This window comes from Scylla paramamosain, chromosome 22 (assembly GCF_035594125.1).
Source record: "Scylla paramamosain isolate STU-SP2022 chromosome 22, ASM3559412v1, whole genome shotgun sequence".
Classification (NCBI taxonomy): Eukaryota; Metazoa; Arthropoda; class Malacostraca; order Decapoda; family Portunidae; genus Scylla; species Scylla paramamosain.
This window is the reverse complement of record NC_087172.1, coordinates 20,330,405-20,354,311: the sequence shown is the minus strand read 5'-3', so window position 1 is coordinate 20,354,311 and position 23,907 is coordinate 20,330,405. Positions and strand designations below refer to the sequence as shown.

Sequence of the window (23,907 nt, the reverse complement as noted above, 5' to 3'; positions counted from 1 at the left end):
CATGCAAGCCTGGCAGAGAAGGATGGACAAGTGCATGCGGTGCCAGGGGGATTACTTCGAAGGAGATAACCTATAGTTTGTAGCCTGGATGTGAAATAAAACTTGTGTGGCACCAGTCCTGGAACTTTAATGACACACCTCGTAGTTTCCCTAACAGGGCTACTTAACATCCTCACAATCATTATTGTTAAATGAATCTCATACATCATCAAGATGAGCAAGCATCATTAAATACATTAAATATTTGTCCCCTGACATCAATTTGGACCAAGCTGCTGCTTTAAGTATTCCCCCTATGAAGGTAAGCACAAAAATCTGTTCCCGTCCCTTGGAAAAGGTACACAAAATAGTGGTTATTCTCTGAAAATAGTATCTTTTTTTCTACGCAGTTTGATATGAATATGATGAAAATGTGTCCCCCTTGGTTAAGAGTGCCCAAGATCAAACCACTGGACTTCACACAGAGGCTCAGGCTCACTTTGCTGACCTCCATTAGGCCCTCAGGATTCTGGCTGTCTTGTTTCCTCAGGGCACAGTACACAGCATTTCTCAGGACCATTACACAACACTGGTTATGGCAGAAACACAACATGTGGAAGAAGGACTGCATTGCAAAAAGCAGGGGTGCTGATAAGACACACATGACCAAGCCTAAAGTCAAGGAATAGTAATAATATCATATGCCAGTTCTGCTGGCTGGCTTGGGTGTTATGACAGCACATCAAACTGTGAAAATAACCCTCCTTTTTTCCACTGCTGTGCTCCCCACAAGGTCACAGGAGATGGAACCAAATATTCTATACACAACACAACTTGAAAAACTTAATAGTATGTACACATAAAATATAACTAATTAAAGTTTAAACCCCTGTGAAGTCAAATACATATGGTACTTACATGGTATTCAATATGAATATTATCAGCAAATAATGTGCATAATTTGTCTGGACTTTACACAGGTTAAAACAACAAGAATGAAGTGCAGCCTTCCAGTGGAGCACAAACAATGGCATCCTTGCATCACAATGAGGTCCCAGACAATCTTCTCATCAATAAAGAACCTGACATCACACTCCACCCACACTTCAGACAACAGGACAACGGCATTCTAATAATTCAAACATGTAACATGCCATATAATGAGGGCCTGTGCTTGGCTCCCTCACACACCACCCACCTCTAGTCTCTTTGGTAAGTAGGCAACTTGTGATCCCTTGTGGAATACCTTGCTTCTTACTGGTTTCTCCCATGTTTGGCAATGGCAGGTATTCACTTCCTACAGGTACACCCACAAAATCAATACCAAGGTTACATAATTTTGATGTAGTTTCAATATGAATCATGTAAAACATGAAATCCTTCAATTCTGAATTTCAGGAACAAACATCCATAACTGTACTCAGCTTTACAAGATTTGTACTTCATAAATCGTACAAAACAGGAATTTTTCAAAAGTTACCTAAACAAAATCACAAATTCAAGTTTTATCAGTTCTGTTTGTCCTCTGGTCCTGGGCAGAGGTAATAGCACACATGTTGGGGTGTGGAGGCAATGAGTCTTACTAACACTTTGTGAACATGAGTTACCCAACTAAGTGGCAAAGGTTTACCCACAGAATGGTTATCTTAAATACCCCGTAAATCATTATCAGTGCCTTTCCATGAATTCTGACAAAAAGTATGCATGCTTCCCCATGTAGCCCTCTATTTCTTTAAGATAGTAGAGCCATCAAACACATATGTATTCTCAAGAAAATAAAATAAAATAATAACAATAATTCTAATAAAAGCATGGTGTCTTTTTATACACACATTACTACAAAGTGTGCAAGGAATGTGCCATGAATGCCGGCAGAGTCACATCAGTGTACAGCCATTACCACAAAGCTGCATATGACCCACTGGACCCTAACACACTCCTTCCTCAAAGATGTGCTGGAAACCCAACCTCTGTCTAGGACTCCATGTAGAATAATCATTGAATATAACATGCTACACAATAACTACATGTCTATGTTCTTTTGACTTACTTCTGCACTTCATCTGCAAGTTGTGTTTAAACTTACAAGTCAAAATCAATTAATTATTGCTTATATAATCACAGTAAATTATTTATGTACCTGAATTTTGAATGAATGCTTGACATGATAAATAAAATTTGAATATTTTGTTCTATTTCTAAAAAAGAAATAAATAAAAAAATAAAAATACACACTTGACTGTCATGTCCAGCTCAGTGTTTCATATCAACACAACAGCAATGGAAGTTCTGGGAATGTATGGAGAATATGACTGCTTCTTTTGCAAGTAATTCACCTTTTCTCCCAATCAAACATTATCAGCTCATGTATATATAATCAGCAGAGAGAGAGAGAGAGAGAGAGAGAGAGAGAGAGAGAGAGAGAGAGAGAGAGAGAGAGAGAGAGAGAGAGAGAGAGAGAGAGAGAGAGAGAGAGAGAGAGAGAGAGAGAGAGAGAGAGAGAGAGAGAGAGAGAGAGAGAGAGAGAGAGAGAGAGAGAGAGAGAGAGAGAGAGAGAGAGAGAGAGAGAGAGAGAGAGACTGCATTACATTTAATAAAAAAGAAAATGTTAGAGCAGTAATTTTGTGCTAATTATTTCATAACAAAACATCAATTTATCTCAAGAGGAATTAATCCCTAACCATTCCTTATTAAAAAAGTATTAATGATAAAAAAACAGACAAGGTGTTTAAAAAAAAAAAAAAAAAAAAGTGGGGACATCGCTGCCCACACCAAACTCCAGCGCTCCAACTTCGCTATACACACGAGGACAAGGTTAAGCTGAACTAGACTCAGTACTGAAGAGCTGTGGGGCCAAGGACAGGGAGGGGGTCCAATACTACAGACCCACCATTACCAGGCACCCACCCTGAGACGTGACAGGCTCCCACAGCGGCCCGGGGAAGACTGAGTCACATGCAATGACCAGCGGACATGGAGGTGGCACACCACTAGGACTGAATCTACACACTCTGTCTTCAGGTAGGTTGTAAAGCAGGTAAGCTCTCATTTGCAAATACATACTATGTGTAAAGGGAATGCACAACCCACATTCCACCCACCTTACTCAAGAATTCCTTCATATTCATATAGGGGAACATAACTTAAAGAAAATCTATATAGGTACTTATATATATATATATATATATATATATATATATATATATATATATATATATATATATATATATATATATATATATATATATATATATATATATATATATATATATATATATATATATATATATATATATAATTTTGGTGACAAACAATGCCACTGTAAAAATTCCATAACTAAATGTTCTTAATCTAAGGGAACATGACAGGTTGAAATGGCGAAGTCAGCGATACATTAACAACTCAACCATCAAGTGACAGACAAGCACACCGTAAAATGCTACACAAGCCGACGCAAAATTTATTCTCTTCTACTCACAAAACTTAAAACTCCAAAAGAGGAACTTATGCATGACTATATAAATATATATATATATATATATATATATATATATATATATATATATATATATATATATATATATATATATATATATATATATATATATATATATATATATATATATATATATATATATATATATATATATATATATATATATATATATATATATATATATATATATATATATATATATATATATATATATATATATATATATATATATTTGTGACTCTGGAGTGGAAAATAATTACAATGCAAATACTGGGTAATTATATGTTGTTCCACCAAAACTTAAATCTGCACATGAGATCATTATGTTTAAACACCATGATCCAATCCCATTGTGTGTTCATTATTCAGTCAATCAGTCAGTCTCACACACAGATATGGTGAAGATACCTGAGGTGCTCTTCACCAAACAGCACTGAGACATTACTTATAGGAAAGGGAGGCAGACAGGCAAGCAGGCAAATAGATAGGTAAATAGGTAGATGGAAGGCAGGCAGACAGACAAACATACATGAACATACAAAGAGACACTCACGCCAACACTAATCCCTGCATGAGGCAGAAATTAAGGAATTTGGACTTATGGAATGGAAAACATGTCACACCCCCACAAGTGGAGGGAGGGAGGGAGGGAGGGAGGGAGGGAGGGGAGGGGAGGGAGGGGGAGGGAGGGGAGGGAAGGGGAGGGAGGGAAGGGAGGGAAGGGAGGGGGGGGGGGAGAGAGAGAGAGAGAGAGAGAGAGAGAGAGAGAGAGGAGAGAGAGAGAGAGAGAGAGAGAGAGAGAGAGAGAGAGAGAGAGAGAGAGAGAGAGAGAGAGAGAGAGAGAGAGAGAGAGAGAGAGAGAGAGAGAGAGAGAGAGTTACAAACTGGATAACCTGTAAGCCATTCACATCAGCTGAAGGACAGCAAATATACTCAGGTATGATGGTGCACAGAAGTCTGTTTAAATTAAACAATATAAATATAACTAAGTGGAAATCTGCCTTGTCTGCCATGCATGAATACAAGAGGCAAGAATCAAGATATATTTTCTAATTAAAGAAATTGTAAACATATCTGCAACAAGAGTGACTTATGTTGTTACTAAGGGTGTTTAGTGTTACTAAAGATATTAGCATTTTAGGAAGACATCACAATATCCTGCTACATCTGCAATTAATTATGGCTTATCCTAACTAGGCCTGTTTTCACTTCCTTGAGGAATAATTTAATTCACACTGTGACATCCATTCCATATTGTGTAGAGTAATAATGAATCACAAACATATTCTTTGGGATTTTTTCACCAGTGACCCCTGTACTTAAATACAGACTGACTGACAGATTGTTTCTTGTGCCACACAATGAGGTCATATGGCACCACTTAGAGGACATACCATGCCACTCAAGGTTCAGATAATCTCTGACTGTTGCCTCTTGATTCCAGTGTCCAGCAAGTAGCAAAGCCTCAACACCCCTGTCTACCAACAACAACTTACACACACACACACACACACACACACACACACACACACACACACACACACACACACACACACACACACACACACACACACACACACACACACACACACAGATTGTAAACTTTGGCTGAAGGAAGACATAGTTGTAACTCTTGCAAACATTATTACTTCTGCACCATCTTAAGTTCTAATTTCCCCTCATCATCACTAGTCCCCATATTTAACAAACACATGATGCACACACATACACACAGTCCCACAGGATAAATTAAGGGCCAAAATGGAAGTATATTTCTCAGCGCAACCCTTTTCACTTGTCACACATACACACATGCACCATTTTAAAACCCAAAATATCCATACTGATATATGAGCCAGTATGAAATATCACATGTTATCTGTAGTTAAATTTCTCTCACAGATTCACCTTTTGGCGAGCTGTGATACTCAACAAGGGCATCGCTCTCAGAGCTTAACACCCACCAGCCAACAGTCACGCCTGGTTAACTCTTTCACAGTCCATGACTGAAAAAGTGGGTTATCACAAGTCTTTTCTATTAACCAACTCTGTGATTAGTATGAAGTCTTATGGTACAGCAAGCAACTGCACCACCAGACAAGCTACTGAGCAGCTCCATTAGCTAGGCTCTGTGACAAGAGATCCTTCATAGTGTTGTACATTTCATGGATGTGTGACCAGTGGTGGGAGGCTGGAGAGGAATCCTTCAGCAAAGACTCTGAGTCATTGAGCGTCAGCATGGCCGGCTCAGACAGCCAGGCACAGAAGCAGCCCAGCCAAGGCCTGAGGTTACTTAGACTGATATCCAGCCTCAAGCTTCCATCCAGCTGTAAGGGAACGATGGGTGTGGATGGGTCATACGGCAGCTGCCTGGTTTCTCCCATGAGGCAGTCAATGTGCTGCCAGGTGTGGTAGGCGCTGGACAGCGGGTCACTGATGCGCCTCACTGCCCCACTGATAGCCAGTGACTTGAACAGTTTCTGAATGTAATGGACATTGAGAAAAGCCTCCCTGGCTGAGATTTTACTATCCAAAGGTTCCTCATCAGATCCATTCTGCTCATTCTCAATAATACTTTTGTCTTCTGCCCACCAGCTCCACACCGGTCTCAGGTAGATTGGCTGCTGTGGGTTCTCTCGCTGAAGGACCTGTAAATCAATACATATCAATAATCAATAATCATGCCTTAGGGATACAAATATTATTAGGACTTTCAAGTTGCTGCAAAGATTTTATGCCAAAAAAATAACTTATGTATGTAGATGAGAATCAATACAACATGCATATCTCATAAATTCTTTCTATTAAAATGTAACTGCTCTATTATCAAACACAAGAAACAAACCAATCAATACTAACATCACTTGCACTATATTTGGCATTGACAGAGTTGAACATGAAGCTGGAGTGTAGTGAGCAGTGAGCAGCATGCCACAGGGCCACCAGGTACTCTGAGGTGAACTCCAGGGCTGTGTGGTGCTGCAGGCTCACCTGGTACACACAATCCAGGAACAGCAGCCACACTGGACTCTACATGTAAGGTTAACTGTATCATCTCTCCATTCCAGGCTTATATTACTATTACTCTATACTTTCAGGATTAACAAATGTACCATCTCTCCATTCTAAGCTTTGGTTAATATTACTCTGCATGAAAGGTTAACAACTGTACCATCTCTCCATTCTAGGCTCCTGTTATTATTACTCCACATTTTCAAGTTTAAGTGATAGTTGTGCTGATGGGAAAGTGTGCTGGAGTTAATGTTTTACAAGACAACAGCCAAGGTAATAGAGCCCAACCTGTATGTACTCAAGACAAAATGAAGAGACTGATAAATCTGTGAGTCTGCAATGTGAAGTTGCATGTTATCTCATTGGTTGTATGGACAATTTCAATAAGTAATTACTTTTCTGACTGATGGGCTATGTGTATACTGAAATACTGTGTACTGTGTCCTTGTACTACATATATTTGGCATTATGCAGTTGGTATTCAGAAAAAAATATGTATCTTATATTTATTTATATATCAAGCTGGCAATCCAACATGGGGTGGCCCAGACAAAGAATATACATCATTCCAACAAAGTTATCTTATATACATTGGTATAAAATGTATATCTCAGGTATGTCTTATGTAGCCTCCCTCAGTGGTATGTGGGTCTGGCATGTACACAAATACAGATCTCACAGAAAAAGGAACTGATTGTAACTCCTGATATGCTGCATGATCAATCCCTCAAGTGCACTTTACCTGCTCTTCCAGCTGGTTCCTGGTGTGGCCGAGGCGCTTGGTGAAGGGATGGCCGAGGGCAACCCACTCCTTCTGGATGAGGCAGTGGAAACCCCGGATAGTGCGCATGTGTGGGTCAAGCAACAGCTGGACTAGGGATGAAATGACAGCACTCAGGTCACATCCAGTGGCGTCTGTGATGGAAAGGGGAGAACGATCTTGTTACTGTAGGGATTACAAAACTACTCACCTAGAGTCAGCAATAACCAGTTATTGCTTTCCTGGATTCCTACACTCCAATAATAATCAGACAAATAGTGAGCAGCAATGAACATACCCTGGAGGATGACAGAGCTGTTCTGGTGCAGGATGGCTGTGGCAGCGTTCTGGGCCACCTCTAGGCACTTGCTGATATGGGAGAGCCAGCGAGAGGATTCTAAGCGACTGAAGTAGTGGCGATCCTGCTCCCAGAATTGTGTTGGGTCATCTGAGAAAGGACAGGATAGAAAATGTTTGATATTGATGAAAAACAACAACAAACTGATAGAAAAGCATACAGATAAGTAAAACAGTCAAATGGAAAGTAGTAACAGAGAGCAAGATGTATAGACACTAACATTAACAGAGACAGAAAGTTTATAATAAAGGCCAAAAAGACAAACAAAAATTATCTGTTACAAAGCAGCACTAAGCTTCACTCACCTGGTGTGTGCAACTCTCTTAATTTAATGTATGAGATCTGGATCTCTTTGAGGGAAGGCAGTATTTGGTCAAGGTCAAAGATCTTTGGTTGCAGCCTCATGGGGTGGCAGCGATGCACCAATCCCATCATCCTGTTCTCCTGTTGCCTGAAACACACCAGGGAAGCAGATCGGTATATAATGTGCTAGTGACTATGAAGGTTATGAAGGATGTGTAATATGAACAAGAGATGATACGCATTGTTTTTGTACACAAATGTGCTATGAAATGCAAAATGCAGTCATAACATTTAATTTTATAGAGTACAAAGTACATTAACCTTCTTGTACTTAACATCCTTGAATTAATCAGTTATAGTCTCCACAGTCACCTGTTTCCAAAGTTTTCCCTCTGGTTTCAAGTCCATTCTCAGACCTTAATTATATTTCTTCTTAGTCAAACTCTTGACTCTACACCCTGTAGCAGGGTATTAACAAGCTTCACTTAGTCACCCTCATCTTCTTCCACATGACTCAATCTTTGCAGTCTACCTGTTGTCATCATTATCCTGATGCACTCTATTCCAAGCACCATTTCCACACTCAATGAATGCCTTCACTGCACTGACATACAGACAAACTGATATGCTCATTTCAACACACCATGATTACACTGTGTCTTGCCAGAAGTACAGGAAACCAGAGGAATGTTTGTGGAGTGTTAAAGAAACAAAAATTTAGCTATGTGACTGTGTAGAAGCATAATGAAGTCTTACTTACAATGGTGATGTTAATAATGCAGGTTTTTTTGGGGGGAAAAAGTAATACCATGGAAAGATTGTATGATGAATCCATAGACTATAATGTTAATCCACAGAATAAAAATAGTATTTACTTGTACTTTACTGTGAATAATATTTGAGATTTTTAAATAAAAACAGCATAGGTAACTTTATCCTACATAAGAAACTCACAAAGTTCATTCCTTACATTTAACAAAACAAAATTAAAATGATTACTCTTATATTTTACTATAAAGGCACTTCAATGAAATCTGTCACATTTCCCAAGACTGTCATTGCAACTGGCAGTGATTAGTAGTGATCCACAGGTATGGATCATTAGGTGTGTTTGAGCTCATGTGTTCCAGCAAGCTAAGCTCTCTAGTACTATATCATTCAGCCAGATCCTAAGGCAACAAAGCTCTTTGGTGAAGCAAACTGCATCTCCTCTCTGTCTTGTGGTGAAACACAAGGTTGTTATGGCAGGAATACAAAGCTGCCTGATTATTTCACTCTGCCCTTTTCCGGCAAGGAGTGCAAGCAACATTATATTCACACACTTGTGGATATGGCAAGAGAAACTATAAACTACTTATGACATTCCTCTAATTACAAGCCAAGAATGAAATCAATGTTTCTGAATGCAAGAGTAGTTAATTTGTTTTTCATAGCCACAAGATGCCCTGCAAAGCCTGATTCAATGTATGGGTAAAGATGCATGTCAAAGCTTAGATCTTACTTAGTAGCACCTGCAGTGTTCAACATACTGCTCGACTCAAGAGGAAACCACAAATGTTGACATGTCAGTGATGCTCTCATTATTTACTAAGCATCAAATCACAGCAAATTCAACAAGGACATGTACATTACACCTTAGTCCAGCAGAGGCAGGAAGGTTGCATTACATGTCTAGAAAAATAAGTGGCATTAGGATTTACAGCACAGACAGTTTAGATCAGAAGTTACTGAGACAGACAACCAGCAAGCCAGCCTGCCAGCCAGCCCACTGGTGTGAAGCCACTACTGCTACTGCTGGGTTACAAGAGCTGGGGGCACCACATAGTCACAGGACTGACTCACTCACTGGGAAGCTTCATCCACTTTCCTTTTCTTCATGTTGCTGCCAACAGACTTTGACACCGACAACCTACTGTGGCTTAGAGAACACATGAAAACATCAGGTAAGCATTTTGGCTATTATAGCTTCTTTCTATGGGAAGATTATAAGTGTTACCTTCTCACACAGTTAAGCTATTCCTTGCAAAAAATACACACAGGTGTATTACATGTATTACATGAGGTGCCATGCATATGGATTAGGTTGTTAATGAATTCTCTCCTGACTGAAATCTGATGAAAAATGTTCCTGAAAATCTAATGTTCGTCACATTTCTTGTAAATACTCTATGTAATGTACTTCCTTTTCTCTGTGTAACATTAATGCCAATTATATTAAGAGATGGAACTCTCAAACAACCTAGGCTTCCCCTCCTCAAGGGCGAGATGTAGCCCCCTCTCCGCCCATTGCCATCCTGTCCTCCCCACTAGGAAGCCACTGGCAGCTTGCAAGGCTAGCACAGGGACACGGGCCACCGGATTGTCATTGCTAAAAATGTAACAATTGAATCAGAATTAAAAATTAAACTAAAATGCAACAAAATTTAGCAATAAAACATAAAAGATAAAAACACTAAAAGATTTGTAAAGATACACTGCACCCCATCAACTGTTTCCACCTAGATGTCCTGACAAGGTGCATATCATAAAAGTGAGGGTGGTCTGGTCTACCACAGAAAGGTATGTTGCCAATCCCTTACCCTACAACAATCTGTGTGTATTGCTTTACATAATGGCAAAGCACCCTGGTTTAACCTCACTCATTATTATATTGATGCTGTGCAAAGCAGTGGCCTTGATAATATGATAACAAATCATATCTTGTAATATTTCACTTGTGGCCAGCAAATAGTTATGTTCCCTGAATCTCCTCAAACTTGCTTCAAGATAAATCAAGCATAGCAGCCACCAGAAAATTTCACACAACTATTATATTACACTATTAACATCTAGTGAGCCTGAAGGAGGGACAAGTGTGGACATGAAAATGCGACAGAAAAAGAAAAAGCAGTCCATTACAGAAAAAAAAAAAAGAGAAGACAGAGAAGAAAATGAAAAGTAGGGTATGAGGAGGTGAGATAGAAGTAAAATTTATAGGCAACCAGAGGTAGACAGAAACACAACAGGTGCTGTGAGACACAAAGAGTTAGGATGAACAGAAAGCTTGGGCTGCATCAAGAGCATTAAGACTACCAACTTGTCAGTGATGCTAGGTGATATCTGGGCCATGCGGACAAGAGCTGCACCAGCTGGCGTGCCCCAACACCATACTGGTGGCCGGGTCCCCTGGAAGTGCTGGGCTGCCTGCTCCAGTTGTGCATCCAGAAGGTCTCGAGGCACAACTAGGACTGTTGGTAAGCTGGAAGGAAGGGATGTTGCCAACACCACATCCTAGATTCATCTATATACCAGGCTAGAAATCCCACATAGGCTCTGTGCCAGGGGCTAAGAATATTGCCACTGTATTCCCTGCATGTTGTAAGAGGCAATTAAAAGGGATGGAAGGAGGGGACTAGAACTCTCTTCTCTGTATGGTGCCCTATGAACAGAAAAAACAAAACACTACACCTCAGATGAACCAATACAAATATTCAACTAAATAATCCCAATACATGATACTTAGGTAGTCAATATGCAAGGGTGTTGGGTGTTGTTGGTGTAGAAGGGAAATCAATTAAATTGTAGGGGCTTCAAAAAGGGGAGAGGAAAGGAAAACTGAGCAATAAAGGAAAATGTACATGTTTCAGGAAAGAAGGAAGAAAGGAAGGATGGAAATCAAGTGGAAGAATGAGTTGTGGAGGTTTCAGAGAAGAAAGAAGAAAGAAGAGAGAAGCAAACTAAATTGCATGGATTTCAAAAAGGATGGAAGAAAGGAAAGCAGGTGAGGAAACAAACTGGAGACAGACTTGTGAATTACTTACGATGCACAGAGGTTGAAGAACTCATTGTGCTTGGAAACCCTCCAGTTGGGACACCGAGTTCTTTGAAGCTCATGTTCCCAGTCTACTGCTCTGCTGTGGGTACATTTCAGTTCAGCAACACACACTATCTAAACAATGGGTAGCTCAAACAAAAGCCCAACAGACTGATACACATCATTCACACTCTTAGCCCCACCGGACCCTGGTGAAAAAGGAGTCCTGTGGAGCACACTACTGCACACACATATACAAGTACAAAAAAAGATAACAGAAACAAAGCAGGGGTGCCTTGGGTAGAGTGAATTGTTTGTACTACTTGCTTCTCTCTTTGGTATATCTTTATTATTTATATAGTTTAACTGCAAATAGATAAACAGATAAATTGAGATTGCTTAATTGTTCTCACATTATAAAACAACATAATCTTATAATGGATGTGAGAATGCCAGAAAAAAAGAGGGAAAAGCAGTAAGTCTTACACAGCCTATAAATACTCAATGTGATAACAAAAAATATATACACATAAGCATAAATGAATGTACTGTATGAACATATTATATGCAACATAAAAATCCAATAAAAACAAAAACTTTTCGAAACTCAGGAAACTTCAATAATTCAACTTGTGAGAGTACTAAAAAAGAAGTATGGAGTCGGTCACACACAATTATAAACACCACTTGTAGTAAATAACACACAAGCTTGTAGATGAATAAATGTGTGATAAGTGCAGTAATTCAATAAAACACAAATCCCAAACCCTCTCTCAAAACTCAGCAAGCACCAATAATTCACAGAGTTGGAGTAGCAAGCTCATGATGAGGTGAGATGCTGCCTGGCTCACCAGAAGTCAGGAATGCCAGGTGAGGAGGGGGGGTAGCCACAGGAGAGGAACAGGTGGTCTATAGAGGTAGGGAATGCATGGTGCAGCAATGCCTGGGCCACTCGGATGTCCTCGCCAGTCGGGGTGAACTTAAAGCTGAAGTTTATGACACGCAGACTCTGAAAAGAAAAATAGACAATTTATTTAATCTCATCAGTCTTTTCATTGTCCTCCTAGTTAAATAACAGGAATCCAAGAAAAGAAGAAGCCATATTCCTTTCTCCCACAGTGACTCTTCTGACACTCTAAAAGCAAAGTGATGCAGCTGCAGTTCACCTTAAGCACCAGCTGCAGTCCTGAGAGTCTGGGAGGCATCTGGGCATTGTACAGCAAACGTTTCTTCTTGGTATTGTCTTCTGAAAACTGATTGACCATGTCCACTTCTGAGAGGCACACGTCATGCACGCCAAGGAAGCGATTCTGAAGGCTCTTGCTGTGCATTTCTCTCTCCTGCAGTTAGAGGGGAAGCCTTATTGTGGTTCCTATTGCACTGTGTGACCCATAAGGGGTTGTGAAGCCCTTGCTGGCCATTAACCATACCTGCACACCCTATAACCTACACACTTCAAAGATAATAACTTACATTGTAAGGAGTATTACATAATGCACATAAATGAGAGGTGCAAGTGGGAGGAGGGACATCAGAGACTACAAAACAGACTCAAAAATCCAATCTCTAATTTTTCTCTTAATCTTCTGTGAAAAGTGCAACAAATAAGGAGGAGATAAAATAAGTTGTGTCTAGAATGTGGAGAAAATCCTGCCTTACCTTGGCCTCCACTGGAAGTGAGGTGACAAAAGAAACCTTAAAGTTGGTGACAAACAAGGTGCCGGAGATGCCGGTTCGGTTGGCTTTCAGAGGTGCAAACTTGAGGACATTGTTGGCCCTCGCTATCATGATCTCCCCTGTGGAGGGAAACAATTAGAGTTGCAGTGATTATTGGAGGCATTACTGGGGTGCTGTTCTAGTCATTACATTACTACTGGTATTTACCATTTTTGTGATTAATGATGGAGTTTCTGTAAATGCACAAAGCTTAATCAAATTTTTCTTATTATCAAACTGGGGAGAAGTCAGCCTGTTTCCTTATTACTGGTGGTCCTGCCCTGCAGTGAAATGTACAAAAATACTGAATACTCTGCTTCAGATTCTATGTTGAAAAATTAATAAATTAATTAAATAAAAAATAAATAAATAAAAATAAAATGAAAATAAATAAACAAACAAACAAGTAAATAAATAAATAAATAAATAAGTAAATAATCATAATATACAAATAAATAAAAAAACAGATAGATGAAATGCAAAATTCTCTATTTATTCCTGGCCTTGTGTTCCCTCCTTGCATGGTCAAATCCTCTCATTCTTGTCTCATCACTGACACACTCCAGCCCCCTGTCCTTACCAGGTATGAACTAACAGACAGTCTAGGGAAATAGAATCATGCAAAGGAAGATATGATGCAAAAAATAAATAATAATACTAATAACTGCTGCATCAGAGGGATAAAAGTACAAGTTCCCAAGCATAAATGATCTAACACAGAACCTGCAGTAATCCAACAATCTCCCATCACGACCCTGGACCCAATGATGTGTAGGTATTATTATTGTGTATTAGTAGTGTTAAAAAATGGAGGTGATGTAACAGCCTGAGCCCTGGTTCTGGCACACTGACACAGTTCATGGAATCAGCCACCACTTTATAGGGCTTCCACCTCCTCCTCCTCTTCCTCCTACTCCTCACCATTCAACTACACCAAGTACCAGGGTAATTTGTCCATTTTTTCTCTACCCACAAGAGTGGCTTATGAATGTAAGTCGATATCTTGTCTCACTTTACCTCCTCAACTTTTATATAGATAGACTAACAGACAGAAGATTGGATCCATGAACAGAATAGAAAAATAAACATAACATTTAACTTCTTTAAAACAGTTTCATGAAACATCCACTAAATCTCCTAAACACAACTTTATGATACCTAGAACAATGCAATGACTTTAAAATCTACTTTAATGCAACTTTATCATATCCATAAATTAAAATACCCCTAAATTCTAATAGTGAGAAGTTTTACTACATCAAATCCCTTTCATCTCTCTAATAACAACACCCCTTCATGTACAGATGCTAAGATATGAATGAATGAAGGCAATGACTTGGCAAAGACAGTGACAAACAAGGGAACCCCTCTATTGTTCCCCATCACTATCAATTACCAGGATAAGATAAACACTTCTGTTATCTATAGGAACACTAATGTTATCTATCTGTACACAAGGTCTCTTCAATGAATGGATAAAGCTTAATATTTCTGAAATTGTTACCTTTGTACACACAATATATTGTTACTGGTGTACAATACTCATTACATATCATTTGTGGAGGGTAAAAGTTTAAGAGAGGGAAGAGGAGGAGGGATGCCTGGGTCCTACTTCTGCTTAATGGTGGTGGTGGTGGTGATAAAAATATGTAGTGCTGGTTCCAAGAAGGAGCCTCCACAAAGATGTAGAATTTAATTCCACTTTGAATCACTGAATTACAAAAAGAAAGTAATTGCCTTGAAAAAAAAAATGATGATGATGATGATGATGAAGGTGGTGATGATGATGATCATCATAACTAATCTCAAGGAATACACTCTTCTGCTGATGCGGGACTGCAATGAGGCAACAGAAACACGGCTAAGGAAAGGACCTTTATTTGCAACATTTACTTTGTCTTCTTTCAAACATCACGGCTTGGAAAATATATGCAGCCTTCCAGATATGTATATGTTATTTGCATTGACCTGGTAACATAGTAGTTAATGTGCTTGCTTCACAACCAAGAGATACAAAATCCCTGGTTGACTCTAATTAATATAAAATAAGGCATTGCAAACAGCTCTCACAATCATACACTGAATGGCAAAAAAAGAAGAAGAAAAAAAAAAAAAAAAAAAAAAAAAAAAAAAAAAAAAAAAAAACATGTAAAAGGTTTCACACACAACAGCACCCGTAGCATCCTGATCAAGTTAATATGAACACATATGTAACCTTTTCTGTAACAGTGATCACTGAGCTTGAGGAAGTTCAATTCATAAAATGTTCTTGTTGATCTTCCCAATAAGACAAGCACCACATGTATTGCTGAAGTATCAATGTTCAGCTTACACATGAAAAGGTAGACCTGTGGTTACAACACTGATTAGTTTAAAGACCACTTCTATTATGACATCTGTATACCAGGCTGACATCTCCCACATAAGGGGTAACCAAGATAAGGTGCCTGCATGCACACACTCACTCTCACAACTGCACCCCAAGCATTCTTTAAAGATATACTGAAATCAAATCTTAGCAATGTAGTAAGTGTTCTGTTGGGCACAATGACACTTTTTTTTTGCTCAGCACTAATTTAGAATAGCACCTTTTTTTCTGTAATCAATAATAATAAGCTTTTCATTAAATGATTTTTTAGTTTAATTCAGCACAACACATCTTTTACATCTGTGATTGCCAACATGCTGCACACAACACACCACCTCTCTGTCATGCCTGTATCTCTGACAACACCTCATGTGTCTCCACCAGTCCCATCTTTAGCATTGATGTACACAGTAACCTCACGAACTGAACCCAGTTCAACTGACGGTGCTTTACTGAAGTACTGGAATGAGAGGGCCGACTTGATAAACTTGCTGGACACCATGCCTAGGTACCAAAGGAACAAAATGAAGCAGATCACACTCAGCACTATGCCAAAGTTGGAACGGCAGTGTTGGTCAGCAAGTTCCTTGTTAGAGTCTTTTCTTTTTGTATCTTGCATCTGACTGTCAATGCTGCCACGGAATCCCTTCTTTGGTGCAGTCAACAGATCTTCTCTGGTGGGGGGGTTTGGAATGTCCCTACGCTGGGTTGGGACTGAAGCTGGATGGACTGGGATGGGGGCAGCAGCAAGGTCTTCCTGAGTGGAATAAAACTTTGATTTTGACGGCAATCCAGCAAGTTCAAAGGACAAGTTGGCATTGCCCTGGGAGGACTGGCAGCGATCTTCATCAGGATATGTTCGTGCCCTTGCCTGGGTGCTGCTAGCATCCTGTGCTTGCTGTTGCTTTAAGCTCTGGATGATGGGAGAAGACATGCGGCGTTTGTATTGGTTCCGGCTCTTTCTTGGGTCCTCCAGAAGATTCCCCAGTAAAATGGGGCCCTCCTCTGGTGGATACATGCAAGAGGAGTGGTACACAGAGGATGCATCACTGTCCCCAAGGCTTGCACGGTCTTCAGTGTCTGAAGAGCAGGTGATATGGAAGCTGGGACTCATGCGGGCCTGCTCGCTGTCCTGGTGGGTCAGTGAAAGGTCAGGGGATGGGCTGGTTTTAACAGATTGCATGGAGCTGCATATGCTGATCCTGTCATTACTCTCCTGCTTTTTTTTGAGCTTGTGAAGAGCAGCAACATCCAGCACTATTCCTTGTTGTGCTGAGCTCTTACGTCTCCGGCCACTCGAAGGCTTCTTGGTCTGGACCTTTGCTGAGTTCTCAGCCTGATATGACACAGCACCAGGAATATCTAGGTTTACTTTCTTATTCCTGGGTGAGTTATCCTTGTCATCTGTCAGCAACTTTGTGGTGAAGGTTGGGACAACAAGGGCCATGGTGTCACTCCTCACCCTGCGCAGAGTCTTGGACTCTACATCGCTGGGCTTTGGGATGTTGGCCTCCAAGGACGTCTTCCGCACCGTCTTGGCAACCTTCTTCTGCTCCCCCACAGACGTCATGTTTGGGATACTACAGTGTCAATACTTTATTCAGATCTAATGTGACAATATTAACTTGCAATTTTCTTGTACTATTCTCCTTTCATCTTTCTACAAGAATGAGTGAACGGGCCTCCTCTGCAGTGCACTGACTGACCCATATCCATGAGGGTGTTTTACAAGTGTGTCTGTGACCATCCATCTCTCTTTTCCAACAAACATCATACTTCTCTTTCAAGTTGCACCACTTCCAGCACTGTCTTCCTCTCCCTGCACACAAATCATAGAAGCATTACCACTCCAAGGCATGGAAGCGCTTGTACTCAATGTAGACGAAGGCAACAAACGCAATGGCTGTGGTGATCATGGCAGTCAGGGTGTAAACACAAAACATTTTGGGACACGAATGCAGCCCTGAGAGTGCAGGAACATGGTGAATACTGGTGCCACAGGTTACACTGTCCTTATGTTGGCTGGAATTCTTAATATCTCCAAGGTGTTGATACAGGGTTGGCAGGAGCAGCAGTGGAGGTGAGTGAGGGAAGGAGGTACACTGCTAGAGCCTCTTGTGAAACCTCACAAATACAACTTGCACCTGGCCCCTCCTTCTAATAATAGTCTCCCATAATCCCATAAGCCCTATACAGGATAGAGGCATTACACAACTTCCCACAGACTGCCTCAGTACACTACCATAATGTTTTCAAACCCTATGGCCTTGTTTGGGTAGCAGTGAGGGCAAAAACTACTCCTGCAACACCACACACACATAGAGAGAGAGAGAGAGAGAGAGAGAGAGAGAGAGAGAGAGAGAGAGAGAGAGAGAGAGAGAGAGAGAGAGAGAGAGAGAGAGAGAGAGAGAGAGAGAGAGAGAGAGAGAGAGAGAGAGAGAGAGAGAGAGAGAGAAAAGAGGCATTGATACAAATAGAAAAGCAATATGAAAAGAAGAAGAATGATATGAAGTCTGAGAGAAGACAGCAAGAAAACAGACTTGGCAATACATGGAGGGAGACTTAAGGACAAGACACAAGACAGACGAGGCAGACTGCAAAGATGTCACTCACCTGGAAGAAGTTGAGGCTCTATCTTCTCCTCATCCACATTCGTCTCTTCGGGAACATCTATCGGTCTCTGTGGAAGCAACACAAACACACACGACCATTAACATTGTACTCAAGCAGTGATCACGTTCTTTTTACTTTCAGTACAGCAGAATCCCTAAACCTAATTATCTGAACACTTTAAATGACTGACTCTTTCATGTCCAGATTTAATGTATCTTGTTCTTTTCTTTCAGTACAGCAGAATCCCAAAGCTCAAATATTCAACCTCAAATAACTGACTCTTTAAACCTCTATCTATTCCCCATACAAGGTTGCCCAGACAAAGCACCATACACTCATACACACATCATTCACACTGAGAGTTTAATCATCACACTAAAATACCAATGATACACATATAATTTGGATCACAGGTTGCAGTTAGCTGAATTCAGTAGGCGGTATATGAATTGTTCTTAAAATATAGTCATATATATCATGATAATAAGACAGAGAAATGCAGACATTTATGTCAAAGAATTATTACTACACACATATGCAACTAGTGAAACTGGTACATCTACATTTATATTTCCACACACACACAGAGAGAGAGAGAGAGAGAGAGAGAGAGAGAGAGAGAGAGAGAGAGAGAGAGAGAGAGAGAGAGAGAGAGAGAGAGAGAGAGAGAGAGAGAGAGAGAGAGAGAGAGAGAGAGAGAGAGAGAGAGAGAGAGAGAGAGAGAGAGAGAGAGAGAGAGAGAGAGAGAGAGAGAGAGAGAGAGAGAGAGAGAGAGAGAGAGTCAAATACCAGTGGCAGCAGAAAACAAAACAAGACTTTCTGATAATAAACAAGACTTCTATACCTAAATAACAAGACTCCCTGTAGAACACGGCATCTTCAAACACTGTGGTAATGCTAACCTGGCCTGCCCCACTCATTCCGGAAAACATGACAACAGTGATGACACACAACAATGAAGTACATGATGCTACTTACCAGCGAGACAGTTTCGCCCACTGTAGTGAGTCCGTTGTTAATCTGGATATTTATGGAAGAGCAAAGGAAAAGAAGGAGATCTATAGAAACATTCAAAGGATTAACAAATACGTAAGTGGTCTGGGTGAAATTCAAGGAGGTTAGCCACACAAAGCTACTAATGATGCAATATTTACTTTACTGGCCTCACTTACTCATTTACTGATCTACTTCAACATGCAGCAACTCAACAGAGTGTCTAATAGTCATGGTGTAAACTACAGGATGATCCAAAAGTCCAGACACACAGAGAAAGTGTATCTTTTAATATTTTCTATTCAATAATAGGTATTTGCCTTTACAATCACCCCTCACACCCACTCACTAGTACCAAGTCAATTTGTTCTTTTGACAAACTCATATTTAATTTGTAAAAAATAAATAAATAAATAAAAAGTAATATTACTTTTGGGTCACCTTGTATTTTAAATGTCACTCCTTCCTTACCTCATTAGACTCAAATGACATGGTGGTGGGCAGGACTATGAAGACTGAGAGGAAACTACTATGGGGATTAAAGGCTCCTTGAATTTCACCTGGTTCTGTAGCTGGTCACCACAAAATAGGCTATGAGGGATATTCAACCTATGCTTGCCCTAAGTGGTTGACACTACATACTCAAAATCTTTTAAAATGATGTTAGGATGTGGTCTAGTGACAATGCCAAGTTCTGAGTCCTTGTGGGAAGATTCTGCAGTGCCCTCACACCATCACTGCTTCAAAGGAGGCAAATGTGTGAGCTTTGTGGCAGATATCAAGTGTTGCCTTAAAGACCAGTCAGTGTGTGTAGGGAGAGAAAGGCATGTGGTGTTGTACTATTCTCATCCCTTATCACAACACTCCTAAACAATGTACTCTAAACAATACTATCAGCTCTGCATGACTCAAAAGAATGCAGGGTTATTTTTTAGTTTACATTGTCTTCAGCTAGCACTCATGGGTTTGGTGACAGACAGCCTCATTTCATGGAAGGTTAAGACTAACTCAGGAGCAATAAGGCTGGTTCTTATTTGCCTTAACACTTTCACTGCCATTTGACACATGTCTCCTTCATCCCAAACCACTCTGAGAGATTTCTTTACATTCTACAGCCACCTTAACATGATGCTGGCAAGAAATTGGAAAATCATTTCTTTAAAAACTTTTTTTCTTACGTACCAGTAAAGATTTTGTACAGTGCTTTTAGTATTGTGAATTGTTGCGTGCTGCAGTGAAAGAGTTAATCTGGTAGTCTTTTCTTGATTATTAAGAAAACTGTCAACTGCAGAAGATAAAGGAATGCATCTCTTTATTCTTTTTTTATTCTTGCAGTGTGTGAAGGGACTTTTTGTTCATTTTAATTTAAAGTTAATTATTTCCTAATTAAGTACAAAGTCCAATTTACAGTTTAAGCCTTAGGAATCCTTGAACATATAGCCACTGCTCTACAGTGAAAGAAAGCAGTCATGAGCCACAACACACCAGCTTATGCTGCCGTGACCAGCTTCAAATCCATGGCCAAAAACTAAATGTACTCAGAAAACTGACAATGAAAAACTAAAAGAACAAACGAAAAAGCCAAAAATATTGTAAAAAAAAAAAGCAGTTTTGCGATTTATATAGTGAGTTACTAGTGAGTTATATTACACTCTCTTTCACTAACTCTGTCATAGTAATTTTGCTACCTGTGGAAACAGAAGCAAGATAACACCACCACTGAGTGATGCTATCACTCACTAAATAGTTCATGTATTCCTGCCTTGCTTTGAAATATGTAGTGAACCAGCTCTGTATTCCTACCAAAACTCCATCTCAGTTACAAGATTCTTTATTATGCACATAAAAACACAGCATTTGTCGGAATAAAGTACATTTTCAGCACATTTCAAAGCAAGATGGGAATATGTAGATCAGTCAGTATGGGAGCAAGTCTTTTAGTGGCAGTGTTACCATGATCCGTGAACTTAACTGGTAAAATTACTGAGACAGACTTGGTGAAATGGAGAACAGCAAGATTTACTAGTGAGTTATACTGGTGGAAAAAAGAAACAAGTGATATATACTAATGAGTTACACTAGTGAGAAACTGGTGATTTATCCTGTTAGGTTATACTAGTGAACTGATGAACAGGCCATACTAGTGAGTTAGTCATTCCGTAGAGGTGAATGCAGTATACTGGTGAGTTAGCAATACTGGTAAATTAACTAGGTTCTGACGAGATACTAGTGACTTATCCTGTCGCATTATAATGGTACACTGATAAACAGGCAACCCCAGTAAGTTAGTCATTGCTAATGTTGAATGAACAAGACTGAGTTAGCAATACTGGTAAGCTAGGTACAGGGAGGAGGTGTATATACAAAAATAACTCATAAAATACACCAAAACAATTACATCCTGTTGAGTTATATTGGTGAACAGTCAACCCCTGCAAGTTAGTCATTACTACTAGTGAATGAAGTAAACTGGTGAGTTAGCAATACTGGTAAACTTGCTAATGGGGAATTATACAGGTAAATAACTGACAAAATACGCCAAAACCAGTGCATTCTGTTGAGTTATATTGGTGAACTAGCAACACTAGCAAATCAGTCATTCCGTACTGGTGAGAACACAAAATCGGTGAGTTAGCCATACTGGTAAACAAGGCACTGGAGTTATGCATGAAATAATTAATAAAACACGAAAATCATCTCCAAAGCACGCAAAATAAGCTCGCAAAATCACACCATGCACAAGAAATACTATAAAAAAATATATATACTAAAAAAAATAAATAACTCAAAAATACAAGGAAAATCTACTGGGCCGTGAATGAAAACTCCTTATTTTACAACACTCACCTCCTCAAAGTCTATGTAAGTCGTGAATCTGGCCGAGGGCGTGCTCTTCCTGTGGGAATTCATGGTGCAGGAGACTGGGGAATTGGTAAATCAAGGGTAAAAATGATGTTCTATGTGTGTCTCATCTTGACACATCTGCCCCAAAACACACCGCGTCCGATTCCTTGTACGGGGAGACAGGTAGACATACAAACATACATACAGACAGACGAGACTAATAATTCCTCTTGTCTTGTGTTTTCTATTGTGATATTTATGGCTTGTCATTTTTTTATTTGAATATTTTTAAATCACTAAATATAACAGACAGATAGACAAACAGACAGGCACACTGACTCTAGTCTTGTTTTTTTTTTATTTAAATATGTATAAAGAATAACTGTACCACTAACTCTAACAGACAGACAAACAAACACAGGATATTCCTTTTCTGTCACTCACTGTGTTATGCCTTATTTTTTTTTCTATTTAAATGCGTATGCAAATAACTATATCACGAAATATAATAATAGACATACAGACAGATATACAGGATATTGATTTATTACTGTTCTCATATTTATTCCTTGCCTTTTTTTCTATGTAAATATGAATACAAATAACTGTATTAATTACTAACTGTAACTGACAGGACAGACAGACAGGCATGGACAGACAGGATCACTTGTGTAATTTATTGTTCTTTTATTAATGCATTATCCCCTTTCTCCTATGTAAGTGTATATACAAATAATTATATCACTTACAATATCACAAAATTTCAAAATTGTTCTTATGTATTGTTCTCGAGCTTCTATACTTTGTCTTTTTGTCTATTGAAACATATATGTGAATAACTCTAGTAGTACCAAACTTTGTTCAGGAAATTGTTTTGACAGACAGGACATCAACTGGTTTCCCTTAAGAAAATCTTTTGCAATTTATATAAATTGCTCTTGTCATTTGCCCCAGCATATGTATCCATCTTATATATTTCTTTTTCGTTATAGCCTACATTAAAAGAAACTGTAAGCATTCTTGAAGCCGTATAATTAATCACTTATCACGAAAGCTTTTAGTTACGTGTGAAATGTTAAGCCATTGAGAGGCGTTCGAACACAACTGACCGAAACTTTTTAGGCTGGTTACTTTTTAAAGAACTCCTCTATTAACGCATCAACAGTAATTTTGCACAAGTCTACAACGTCCTTTAGCCACGATTACTTTTTTTTTTTCTTTTTCTCTTTCACTTATTTGCGAAACGGTGGCTGGCAACATTCTGTATATGCTGGTTACTTAAAAAAATCTATCAACGCATATATACAGTAATTTTGCATAAGTTTACTAGGTCCCTTGCTTACTACTCTTATTTCTTCTACTTTTCATTTATTTGCTAATTAAAGCGGTGATTAACTGACAGAAATAGCAACATATCCTGTATCCTGTACTTGCCAGCTTGCCTACTAACCCAAATCTGGCAATAAAATATGCACGTGGTTTAGTGTATTTCTGAGTCTTGTATGTTACTGACTTATCAAGTAAAAGTAATGTTTAAGTAAATTAATATTATGTGGATATACAACTGTTTCCCGTGGATTGGACACTTTATGAGATGAACAGTATGTAGACATAAGAATGGTGGGCATGGACGTGAATGGAGGAAGGCGAAGCAAACCAAAGAAGAGATGAA

The 23,907-nt window shown here is 39.3% G+C and overlaps 1 protein-coding gene across 6 annotated transcripts; it reads right to left on the bottom strand.

Moving 5' to 3' along the window:
- Positions 1-4,297: 4,297 nt before the first annotated feature.
- On the bottom strand, positions 4,298-22,427 carry LOC135111754 (myotubularin-related protein 10-B-like). Of its 6 annotated transcripts, none has more exons than XM_064025443.1 (15): positions 22,239-22,427; positions 19,377-19,418; positions 18,399-18,465; positions 13,361-13,497; positions 12,868-13,041; positions 12,553-12,710; positions 11,709-11,801; positions 10,985-11,146; positions 10,148-10,276; positions 9,755-9,826; positions 7,911-8,056; positions 7,546-7,695; positions 7,230-7,402; positions 6,335-6,505; positions 4,298-6,123 (listed from the first exon to the last, which is right to left on the bottom strand). In XM_064025443.1, exons 1-15 carry the CDS (start codon positions 22,299-22,301, stop codon positions 5,578-5,580), a joined length of 2,283 nt encoding a protein of 760 aa, XP_063881513.1. In that variant the 5' UTR covers positions 22,302-22,427; the 3' UTR covers positions 4,298-5,577. The 6 variants fall into 6 exon arrangements, with proteins under 6 accessions (XP_063881513.1, XP_063881514.1, XP_063881517.1 ...); XM_064025444.1 differs by having other exon boundaries at positions 9,755-9,820; XM_064025447.1 differs by lacking the exon at positions 9,755-9,826.
- Positions 22,428-23,907: the final 1,480 nt, after the last annotated feature.

Excerpts from the sequence above, each read along its gene's own strand:
- LOC135111754 (XM_064025443.1), bottom strand. The coding sequence starts at position 22,301 with ATGAATTCCCACAGGAAGAGCACGCCCTCGGCCAGATTCACGACTTAC. Across the intron at positions 6,506-7,229 it reads GGAACCAGCTGGAAGAGCAG|AGTCCAGTGTGGCTGCTGTT; the intron begins GTAAAGTGCACT and ends CCTTACATGTAG. Across the intron at positions 6,124-6,334 it reads CCAAATATAGTGCAAGTGAT|GTCCTTCAGCGAGAGAACCC; the intron begins GTTAGTATTGAT and ends ATTGATTTACAG.